Raw genomic sequence first — 12,020 nt, forward strand, 5'->3', positions numbered from 1 at the left:
TGTGTTTGCCACCTTGCCTTTTGCCTCAGGCAGCAAAATGTCTTGAGCCAGGCCCTGGGCTACAAGAAAACGCAGAATCAGAATGGTGACAAAATGCTTATTTACGATTAGCATAGCGATGTAGATCTCTCTGGTTAATAACAATTTAAAAATGGTTTTCCAAGTGAATTGTTGCGCACTAAACATTAACTTCCTCTCTTCCCATTAAAATTCAACTTTGTCTCAAACTGAGAAGTCTGGCCCACCTTCCAGGGACCTCTTGAATCTTTTCCCTCAGTTTTGAGAAGGAAGTAGAATTTTTGAACATTGCCTGGGAATGTGCAGCTTAGTACTATAAATAAGTGGGGGAACTTTGAACTTATGCTAAGCCTTCATGCTTTCTCTATCTCTCTCCCCTATACAGCCATCCACTGAGGAAAGTCCTGCGAAGCACTTAGAAACCCCGGTAAGTGATATGATTTTCCTCTGCTGCAGCCAAGAACATTTAGGAGGGGGGGATGTCCCTTGTGTGCAGTGGTTCTGCTCCCTGTTATGTGTCTTCCCATTTACTTCTCTGCAGCTTCTTAATCCTCCTGTCCTTGATCTCCCTGCAAATCTCAGGTTCCCACAACCTTTCCTACTCGGGCTTCCTTGTAGCCTACTATGTCTCTTAGCTATTTAGCAACTGTATTTCATCTGATTTCAAGCAGAGGCTTGCTCAGGTTTGTAAACATAATTCAAGCAGTCTTATAGTCAAGTATCATGTTCATAAGAACAATTACTAAACAGTTACACGTGGCACGATTTACGAAATGGATTCAGAAAATGAACTGTGGCATAGTGAGTCATGTTCAAAAACCGCTCTAGCATCCCCTGTGCTTAATTCTACATTAAAGTAACATGGCCTTGTTTAAAACCAATATAAGCTACATTTCCAAAGGGCAGGCATATTTTGAACTCAGGATGTTGAGTTTTGATATTTATATGTTGCAAATGAATAATGAGACCAATTCAGTATGCTCAAATGCAGCATAAGGTGCACAGCTTTTTAAACTGCAGTGATTGATGGATGATGCTGTGATGGATCATGATTCGTCAAGAGGCATGCTGACTCTGTTTGCATATGATGCTAAGCCAAACTAGGACTTGGAGTGAACGTGTGAGCCTGTGGGCTTCTGAAGAGCCAGTCATTGTTGTTTTGCTCATCCTGCAGTCCTCCTCCTGCTGCATTGCTGTGAGCTAAGCTGTGGTTTGTCTCAGGATGCCATCTGAACCTGGATTAATGGTTTGCCTCACTCCAGACAAAGTATGAGCTGTAAACCAAGAACAGGCCTTGGCTATGACTTGTGATTTGTCCAGAGCAAGACAAATCGCAAGTCTGAGTTCAGTCGACATGTTAAGCCAAACCATGGCTTAGCTAACACCAGTGCAGCTGCAGAAGGAGGACCAGAGGAGAAGCAAAGCAGTTGCACTCACCTCTCCAGGACCCCACACACTTATGCATTCTTAAGCCATGGCTTGATTTGGTGTTATGCGTAAGCTGGGAGGAGCTTGAGTTTCTCTTGTCAGCTGCTTGCGCCTCCATAGTAAGCCCCACCTCACACCTGGAAAACCATTGATTGCTGACTAGCAGGTATGTTCTGGGATTGAGAACAGTAGCGAGCCGTTCTTTTTGTAATCTTTAAACTCTTAATAAATATTATTTTTTAAAAAGAACAAAAAGAGAGAACAGTAGCGAGCCGGCATCTAAAGGGTGCAGAAACATCTGCTGAAAGAGAGATACTGAAAAGATGATGGTAGCATATCCTGTACAATAATAAAAAAATAAAAATAAAGAAAGACAAAATAAAACTTCTGGGGGAAATAAACAACTTTGAGAAATGTCAGAAAACAGCTTTTCTTTTTATCTCACACAGCACTGTTTTTTAAAAGGCAGTTGAGGAATGCCAAATAAAAACTTCCTTGCAAATGCCCAAAATAAAAGTCATGTTCTGAAGCATTGAGGATAAATGAGTTCTGTTTGTAGTTTTTAAGAAGGCGGGGACTTGTTCTGTGTGCAGTTGTGCAGTTGTGAGATGTCTGATCCCATGGAGCTTCTGCCTCTGTGCTCCATTAGGGTATGAAACAGAGGAAGGGGTACACCAGTTCACAAAAAAGTATAGTAGAAATCCACAAAAGATTTTTTTTCTATTGACAATGCAGTAATATTATCCTAATGCATTGGAATCACAAGAACTGTTGATCAGGGAACAAATTTAATGTACTCAGTGGCAAGCTATAATGCAAGGCACTTGCCAACAGACTAGAAGTCACAAAGGCAGACTTGTCAGCTATTGCCACTGTGGTGTCCATTAAATTTGTTGCTCTGACGAACAGAAACTCAGTTTGAAACTCATTAGGGTAATTTTATTGCATTGCTATCAGAATAATTTGCTTTTTTTTTTTTTTTTTTGTCCCTTTCCACTGTGCTTTGTGTGTGCTTGTGTCCTTTTCGATTTGTTCTGTTTGGAATTCCAATGTGCCAGTAGTCTTCTGTCTACATACAGTACAATTGAAACAGATCAACCCTAAAGGACCCGTATCAAAAAGTGAGGGGAAACTGGTATTTTTTGAAGTTAGCCAGTTTGCTAAACCCCTGTAAATAACTGTCCTCATGGGTGGTCTACTTGTTTATGAGCTGCAGTGTCTGAAGTAGGGAGTCACAAAAGGTTGCACAGACTACTTCTGTGATTAGTTAAATTGCAAGAAACCCTTCTCCTAATCACCAGATTTAGACATTGCAATCTGTGATCCTCTACTTCAGATGTTTTGAAACATGAAAAGAGAAATGGATAATCTTTAGAAATATGACATCTGCTCTGATAGGATGGAAGTTTTATGAGATTCAAGGAATTTCTGGAAACAAAACTGTTATTATTTTAGGATGTATGCAAAACCTCTTGAATGGCTTTTGTACAAACACAGAGGTATGAAGAGACTCTTCCTGGGTCTTCCCTGTTTGTTTTCCAAAGAGGATTTTCTTCCCCTCCCTTTTTGGCTCGGACACCCACCTAAAGCATCTAGCAAAAGATGCCGGGAATACTAGGCTAGATGGAATGTGTGTTCAAGCCAATCTTGCATTAGCTTTGTCCTTCCTTATGAGGGGGTGGCATTGGATGCCCCTCCAGATAGATCCAGCCAATCCCTTGTGGTTGCCTTGGCACCTCAGGACCTTCAATCCGCATTGCCTGGGGACAGTGGAGGTGACCTGGCATCATGAGATGGGTTGCTCCCTCCTTGGCCATCCAGTCAAAATTCTTAATAATTAGGAAAGCTGAAATCAAATCATGTGGATTTGAACTGAACAAGGCTTCTGTGTACTTAGGAAAACAAGATTCTTCTGGCACTGCCCCTTTTTTCCATTACATGCATAGCCTTTAAACACTGATGGAGGCCCCTCCCTGTAGCTGAGCACCTATTCGTTACCATGACACTCTTTGCTTATCAGTGGTCTCTTGGAAGAGACAATGATGTCTTCGAGGATTCTCAAACTGTCGTAATGCAGTACTTAATTTTGTTCCCTTTGGTGGGCCATCAGTGGAATATGGGGGATGTATTTATTTATTTATTTTAGGGACGCGGGTGGCACTGTGGTCTAAACCACAGAGCCTAGGGCTTGCCAATCAGAAGGTCGCCAGTTTCAATCCCTGGCATGGGGTGAGCTCCTGTTGCTCGGTCCCTGCTCCTGCCAACCTAGCAGTTCAAAAGCATGTCAGAGTGCAACCAGATAAATAGGTACCGCTCTGGTAAATGGCATTTCCATGCACTGCTCTGGTTCGCCAGAAGCAGCTTAGGCATTCTGGTCACATGACCCAGAAGCTGTCTGCGAACAAACGCCAGCTCCCTTGGCCAGTAAAGCAAGATGAGTGCCGCAACCCCAGAGTCGTTCGCGACTGGACTTAACAGTCAGGGGTCAATTACCTTTAACTTCACCTTTATTTATTTATTTTATTACCCACCAAACAACAACAACAACTTCTTCTTCTTCTTCTTCTTCTTCTTCTTCTTCTTCTTCTTCTTCTTCTTCTTCTTCTTCTTCGTACACATTGTTATACAGTGAGTTTCAGACTATATACCCAGAAAGCTTTTGGGGTATTCCTCACTGAGAAAATCAGTGGTGCTGGACAAAAGTTCCTCCTGAAGGACAATTTCCTGGCTACTGCCAATAATCACCTGCAATAAAAGTGGCTTGGGTCATAGGAAGTGTCACATCATAGGGGTGATGCAAGGAAACTTCCATTTTCCTCCTCCCTTCTGCAACCCCCCTCACCCAATCTTGAAAAGTATTTCCTAAGAGATTCAATATTGCCCTGAATGACATGGACACATGGAGCTGGTTGGAGGAGTGGGGAGATCACCCCAAACAGGGCACAGGGAACTTTTATAAGTGGAAAGGAATTAACTTCACTAGGGAATGAGTTAAATTTACTGCTTAAGTGGCCTCAAGTTCAGCTAGAAAGCTTCATCAATACATGAACTTTTTTAAAAAACAACAACCCCAGAACCAATTCAGCACAACAATCAAATAAATAACAAACCAAGAGCAACATAATGCTGGGGGTATCCAGGTAAAATAACAGCACCTCGCAGTTCCTGTGCAGAATAGAAACAGTTTTATGGTTTCTAAAACTTGATTTCCCCAAAAAATCACAACAGAAAAGACCAAGTTCCTGCTTGCATCAACCCTACCATCTGATGGAGGCAGAATGGTGTGGACGCTTTCTCTCTCTTGCTCTCTCTCTCCTCTCCCCCAATGCCTGCTGTCAGTTAAATTTGCCTAAGGTTGAGTTTATACATTCTTGTAATTCTTCTGTAGTTACTTATGGTTAAAAAAAAAGTGCTGCTGCATGGATGAAAGCAACATAACAATTGTATGAAACTGGATGTTTGAGAAGTAGCCATGATCTAGATATGTGCGTTCATTTAGAGTAGAGGTGGAGAATCTGTGGCCCTCCAGATATAGCTGGACTTCCAACAGCCCCAACCAGCACAGCCCATGGCCCAGGGATGGTGGAAGCTGTAGTTCAGCAACATCTGGAGGGTCACAGGTTCCCCATTACTGATGGAAGAATTACAGGTGCAGGACTTGGAAGCATCAGAAGTCAATTACTATTGGAACCATAATATGCCTTTTCCCCATTTTCTTTCCCAGCTTTCCTTGTACGACTGCATTAGTGGAAACAGGGGGAAGGGTGGCACACAACAAGCAATTTTTAAACTTTCTAGTTTCAGGAGAGTCTTCCCATGCTCGCTTGTGGGGCAAGAGGCATTGCATATCAGCCTGAGAATGCCTGTGGGCTGTAAAAGATTCAGGGAGCAAGTTGTAGGGCATATGGCCCGGGATCCAACTAACCCAGAATGCTAACTGAAGCTCCTGCTAGTGCAACAGGGCATCCCCCTCTCCTCTCCACACAATCTCCCTGTGCCCCCTCTCTCTAAAGGGTCAGAAGACCTCCCAAGAACATCACATGAAGAGAGGAGAGGGCAGATTGTTCTGTCTGGGAAGCAGAAATGTTTGCGCTGATGGAATGATAAGTAGAGGGTGACAATGAATTCCTCCTATACACCTCAGAGGCCACTGGCCAAGACTCTTTAGGCCTCACTGCAGCCTTGTGTAGACTCCAAATGCTCTCCAAAACCCACCTAGCACTCTCCAGCAGCAGCATGCATTAGGGATGATTGGTAGCAGCAATGTGCAAACTACTTTTAAGGAAATCCTGCCTGCCAGGATTGATCCTTGTTGAAGCACCCCTGACAAATTTTCTTGGGGTTCTGAGGAACACTCATACATGATGACCTGTTAAGAACCTGCATGTTTTGAAGATTTCTACATCATTAATCCAGATGAGAAAAAAACCCCATTTCCATTTTTTAACTCTCTATTTCTATGAATCCAGCTGTCAGGCTCATATTCTGCAGCAGTGACCTTGGTTACTAAGCCTTGTGGCTCTTGGTTGCTTTTGCTGCAACAGGCTGGCATAGAAACAGAAGCAAGGTGTGTGTCGAACAGTAAAGAAGGTGGTGATATTGAGGGCAACACTCTAGAATAAGTGGGGTGCCAGCCTTTAAAAAGGATCATTTGTCACTTTCACCATTCCGCCTGGTCCTGAATTCTGGATAGGGCGCTTTCTGAGCATTTAATTTGCCTGGAAGCTGTTATTCCTATCAGCTGATATCTGCCTGACTCTTCCTCGTGGTGTGGGTGTGTGTTGGGGAGAGCGTTTCAGGAAGGGGTGGGGCTCCATTTCCACCAGCAGTAACAACAACAGGAGAGCTGTTTGTGGTTAGTGTGTTGCATCGTGAGCCACAGGGACCCAGCGGCAGTGTCAGAGACTGACCATGCCAAACATGGTGCCCACTGCGTGCCAGGCTTGTGCCACTCTTTAATCAAACACCGTCCCTTTATTATTGTGGACTTCCTTGGATTGAGTCTCTGAGGAGGAGAGAGGGATTGCTCTGGAGAGAGATTTAAGAAAGAGTGGGCACCATGCCCTGGAAATGGATTAGCAAAACTGCTACTCTCCCGAAGGTAAGCCTTTGTTTAGGGTTGGAGGGGTGTGTGCGTGCTGTGGTGGAGATGCCAAGCCTTGTAATTGGATTTGCACATAGGAAAAGGGTGGGAATTAGTTAAACATCTCCAAATAGGGATTTGCCTTGAGCTCTGTTCTTTCTGGGCAGGATGGAATCTTTGGATCAGATCTTTATACGAGTTTTATGAACAACAACAACTACAGTTACTGCATGCACAGGGTTCTAGTGCACATCTCTTTTGAGCAGCCTCATGGAGTGCTGCTTTGATGGAAGGAAATCCAGATCTGGCTCTGTGTGCAGCTTGTTTTCTCCCTTCATCACAGCCAGCTGGCTCAATGAGCCAGGAGTAATTTGTTCTCATGTCTACGGATGACACCAAAAGGGGGGGAAATATGGTGTTTCGAGGTTTTATTATTGCTTTAAAGTCTGAATATCCTATACCTCATATAATCAGAATGGTTTGAAATTTATTTAACACTGATAATCTACTTGTTTTGTGGTGTAGTCTGTAACTGAATTTCATAGGGATCTGATGGAGAATGGCCAAGTTATTCAGCTTAAAACTTTTGATTTAATGCCTGTGTGAGGCACACTGCCAAGTAATACCTTAAAAATATTCTTTTGGCAGTTATATCCAGCATTCAGGTATGTTGCTTGGACTTCTCTCTTGTTGAAAATCCACTGTGTGCATATAAAGGAATAAGGTTTCAGAGTTAACCAGTTGTAATAAATGGGAGCTGAGGCAAGGACAAGTTACGTGTGTGTGTGTGTGTGTGTGTGTGTGTGTGTTTTGCCATTAAGGCAGGTACAGACAATGGCAGCTTATCAGCTTTAAGAGGTACACCGACTAGCACTTCCTGGAGACATTTCAGTGCCTACAAATGGCATGTGCAGCCACTTGAAGCCAAGCCATTAATGTGTGATGATACCTGCATGCCACCCTGCCTGCATGAATCTGCTTGGCTGAGAGGAGGCTGCACAGTAACCTAGATGTGCTTTCTAGATGTGCCAAAGCAGGGGACCCCCCCCCACTCAAAGCAAAAGTACATCCCTTCCCTCCTGAGATATAAACAGAACTGCCCTACCTCAGGCAGCAGATACTGAGGAGGGAAAAGGGAAAGTGATGGTAAGCTGTTGGCGGGCAGAACTGTCTGTGCTGTGTGGGCTAACGTGCACCCCTTACACTACCCTGCCACTTCAGCTGTGGTAAAGGACACTGTCCTTTTACCAGTGTTGAAGTAAGATTCAATTCCTAGTCTGGTTAGGTTGTGTATGTGGTGTGTGTGTGTAAAATTTTCCTGCATGGGACAGGTGGTTTAAACGTGTATGTGCATTTGAGGGAGTTTGCTAATGTGTATGTGTATTTTATTGTGTGTGCATTTGAGGGAGTTTGCTAATGTGTATGTGTATTTTATTGTGTGTGGTAGTTTTGTGTGTCTCTTTGTGTGACAGAGCACGCTTATGTCTCTCTGTGTGAATGTGTATGAGGGGAAATGGTTCCCCCTCTGCATCTGCATATGTGTGAAGGATAATTTTGTAGGAGTGCATGTGGGAGAGAGGATGGGTGACTTCTGACTGCCTTCTAAAATTGTCTTCATTTAAATTTCTCACTGGATGTTATAGATCTGAATTGTTTAAGGAGTGTGTCAGCTGCACTAGCGGTGGGTCACCATTTTTGCTTTGTGGGCCAGATCCTTATCTGCCTCTATGCTTCACAGATCCACTTTGACAGATGGGTGGGACACCATTGACACCATGGGCAGGTTTGTTTGTTTTTGCCATGCCTACCTGTCAAATCCCATGCACAACACTTCCAAAGCACCTGACAACCAGCTTGTTGTTTGCCACTTGGGTACCATAGCACATGAAGCTTGGCCAACCCTTTGCTTTGCACTTGGGAAAATTGAGCATAAGGGCTTTCAAAGCACTTTCCAAACAACAGCTAGCTCAGGAATAGGCAAACTCGGCCCTCCAGATGTTTTGAGACTACATCTCCCATCATCCCTAGCTAACAGGACCAGTGGTCAGGGATGATGGGAATTGTAGTCCCAAAACATCTGGAGGGCTGAGTTTGCCTATGCCTGAGCTAGCTGTTGAGTGTTTGGGAATCACTGTGCAAAGTGCTTTGCAAGCTCTGTACTTAGCGCTTCCCAATCGCCAAGAATAGGGGGGCAAAACTGCTTTCTGTGGGGATTAGCTGTGTGATCAAGTTCTCCATTGGGAACTCAGCTGCGAAGCGAATTGAGCAGGCTTGAACTCACTGCCCATCAGTTGAAGGGGCGGGAGCTTCAACCCTGTTTTCTGTGGGGATCAGCCACGCAGTCATGTTCCGAATGGGGAACTTCAGTGAAGAGCTGATGCAGATGAATCTGTACGTGCCCCATACCAGACATTAGATATGACATTAGGTGTGATGCAGGTGGGCACACCTAACAGCCAAGGAAAATGGCCTTGCAGGCCAAATTGGGACCTTTGCTGTGCCAAATATGGCCCACAGGCCAGAACTTCCCCACCTCTCTGGTATAACACATGTAGTCAAAGACAAACCCATAATAACCGTCTTTAGGTTCAGCATGCTGCTTTGTCCTTGTTACCTCACTTGGCATTTTCATTACTGGGACCCTATAATTCAGCAGCTGTTTTAGAAGTAGGTGATTAGATCTGAGCTCTGCAAACTCACCATGTAAGTTTGGGCATGGGAGTGTGGAGCCACCTTGGGACGAGAGTTTTAGTCACTAAAACTTTTAACAAATGCTTTTAACCAAAACAAACAAGGTGTGAATGTATATTTTCCTCTCAGTCAGATCTTTCTTTAATTAGAACCCCCACATAGTGTTTCAGATGAGGTCACAAAGTCACCAAACAAATCAAGCACATATGGAATTTTTGAGGCCATGGGAATGGTGCACAAATAGAAGCTTCCTGCTCATACAACTCACACATTTCCTCCTGGTGTTCTGTTCCATCAAGGCCCAAGCCAAGGCGAGCCAGAGTTCAGTTCTAATGGCTTGGGGAAGACCTTTCTCTTAGTGTGATGTTTTCAGCTCTGTAAACCTTACTGCTGGGCTGCTCCAATATGGTTATAATGGGGCTGTTAAATTCCCTGCATCCAAAGTTTTGTAGCATGCTCCGGCAAGACTTTGCTCTCACTTGCATGTAACACTGAGATGAACAGGCCAGATTTATATGGTTGTCCTTTGCATGGATTATTCAGTGCTTTTAAATATCCTGGAAAAATCTTGGAAAAGTGTTTAGTTAGCATATCATCTTAGAGCAATATATCAGTCGTACCGTAGCGAAGGTTAGTGTGCTCTACTCTCACTTTTCCAAAATCTGACGCTGCAAAAGAAGTTAGCCATCTAACGTAACGTAAGCCATCTCTTACGTTAGGGCAAAGCCTGAATTTTATATTCTATCTGCACCTTCTAGCCCCTCTCCAATTAATGAACCCCTTGATTAAAAAGGTTTATCAAGACTGCATGCCCTGTTTGTGAACACAGAAGATTTCACTTCTCTGTAGTGTGCAGCATCTTACACATGAAGAAACAGTGGCTATTGTACAATTGGTCTGAGTTGGGGACCCTTTTGGGCCCCTGTGCATCATCTAATGGGCAGGGGATACAAATCTGCTCTGTGGAGGATTCAGGCAGAGGAAAGCTTCCCCATGCATCAGCTGATGGGCAGGGAGTTCAGTCCTGCTTTCTGCTGGGATCTGCCCCCCCCCAGCTGTGCCTCTGCCTGCACCACACCTGATGTCACATATAAGGCCAGGTGTGGGGAAGGTGGGTGTGGTTTGGGGAAAATAGCCACATGTGCCAAATGGAGAACATACCTTTGGGGCTCCCCAGTTGTTAGAGCAACCCAGTGTGTGTATATAGAAGGCGAACTAAACCCTAATGTTTTGTCCAAAACTAAGCCAAATCTCCATCTAATAGAAGCCGGTTAACGGGCAGGTCATTCGTTAAAAGGAGTGGTTGTGATTCATCTTCTGGAATGCTACACTTGGCAACACTGAGATCTAAATTACTAGTTTCAAGTGATAGTGGAGTGAATGGAGCCATTCACAGCTTGCACAGAACTGATGTGCATTAAACATGTGCGGTGAACACTTTTCCTCATACACACCCCACAGTTGTCCATGGTGCTGATTGTGCCGGGCACAACGCAGTGCATGTACTAAAGCCATCCCCATGGCCTTGATCTAACCTTGGGAACATTTAAATTATGTCTTCTGAACATGGGAATATTCAGTCCTGGAACAGTTTGTCCTGCCACAACACTGACATAGCTGTGACAAGACAGTGCCTGAAAACCTGCCTAGCAGATATTCCCTTGACACCACAGATAAATTATAGGTGATCCTAGCACTCCATAGCTTTTCCTACCTTCAGTGATGGACAGAAGCCCTGACCTGTCTGAACTGAACAGATGTGATGAAGGCTAGCAGATTCCGTCCTGAGGAAATTTACTGTCATTGAATCGGAGCAAATACCTTGACTGGAAAAGGGCTCTTCAGTATCTTCATGGTAGTGATTGCAGCCTATGTGCTTGTGCAGTAAAACTGGCCTTGCATTGATATCTAGTCCACCAGCCTTCCAAGCTGCTGCTATTATCTTGACTGACTTTCGAGAAAATGAAACTCAACACAGCCTTTAAATTACTTCCTGCAGTTCTCCTCCTCTTCAATCCCTGGTGGCTTTTGTTCTGTCCAGCTTGATAAATAGTCTCCTAATGATCCTTGTTAGGGCCTTGATCCCCCATGTATTTGTAACCCCCCCCCCGGCTGCTAATTAGCCAATTATCTCTGCTAGTAGGACCAAGGAATTCAGACTACAGCAGGCTCGGTCAAGGCATTGTGTGGTGCTCTGTGCTCCTTTTCCTCTGCTAAAGTAGAAGAAGCAAAGTCAGCCTGGGATGTGTAACACTGGAGGTGAAGCAGTCTGCTTTTTCACCTGTGAAGGAAGACAAACAGGGTCCTCATATCCATGGGCATAGCCAGGATTTATATGGGGGGGGGGCTCAGTGTTGAGCTATCTGCCACACAATTGGTCAGCTAGTTAAGTATTTTTATTTATCTAGCTATACCCATGCCTATGCCACTTTTTAAAAAAAGCCTTCATTGAAACAGATCCCAGGATAGCGCACAACAGCAACAATTAGAAATAATTTTCACATTCAATAAAAGCAAAACATAAGCTATCAGAAAACCAATATATCAGCTGTCACACAACAACAACAACAACAACAACAACAACAACAACAACAACAACAACAACAACACAGCTAAAGTCTCAAATGGTAGCCCCTTTAAAAATGCCTGGGCAGCTTTTCCACTATAGGTAAAAACCATGGGTAAAAAAACCAAAGAAAACAACTGGGCAAGAATGATTCTGAGCTTGAAAATTATCAGAGGGAAAAGGGTTAGGTGGTTTTTCTCCTCCTCTGTCCAATATGCATAGACTTCCTCACTC

At 44.0% G+C, this 12,020-nt stretch overlaps 1 protein-coding gene across 20 annotated transcripts in view; it reads left to right on the forward strand.

Annotated features, from left to right (window-relative positions):
* TNS1 (tensin 1) overlaps positions 1 to 12,020 on the forward strand; it is a 335,674-nt gene that overhangs the window by 212,315 nt on the left and 111,339 nt on the right. For 18 of the 20 annotated variants that reach the window (XM_081852254.1, XM_081852268.1, XM_081852271.1 and 15 more), the window contains one exon: positions 404 to 445. In XM_081852254.1, coding sequence (XP_081708380.1) covers positions 404 to 445 — 42 coding nt within the window. Of the gene's footprint in view, positions 1 to 403; positions 446 to 6,293; positions 6,548 to 12,020 lie in introns of those variants that run through there. The other 2 variants (XM_081852262.1, XM_081852263.1) reach the window with 1 other exon arrangement.

Source organism: Podarcis erhardii (assembly GCF_964252035.2).
Source record: "Podarcis erhardii genome assembly, chromosome: 1".
In the NCBI taxonomy this organism is placed as follows: Eukaryota; Metazoa; Chordata; class Lepidosauria; order Squamata; family Lacertidae; genus Podarcis; species Podarcis erhardii.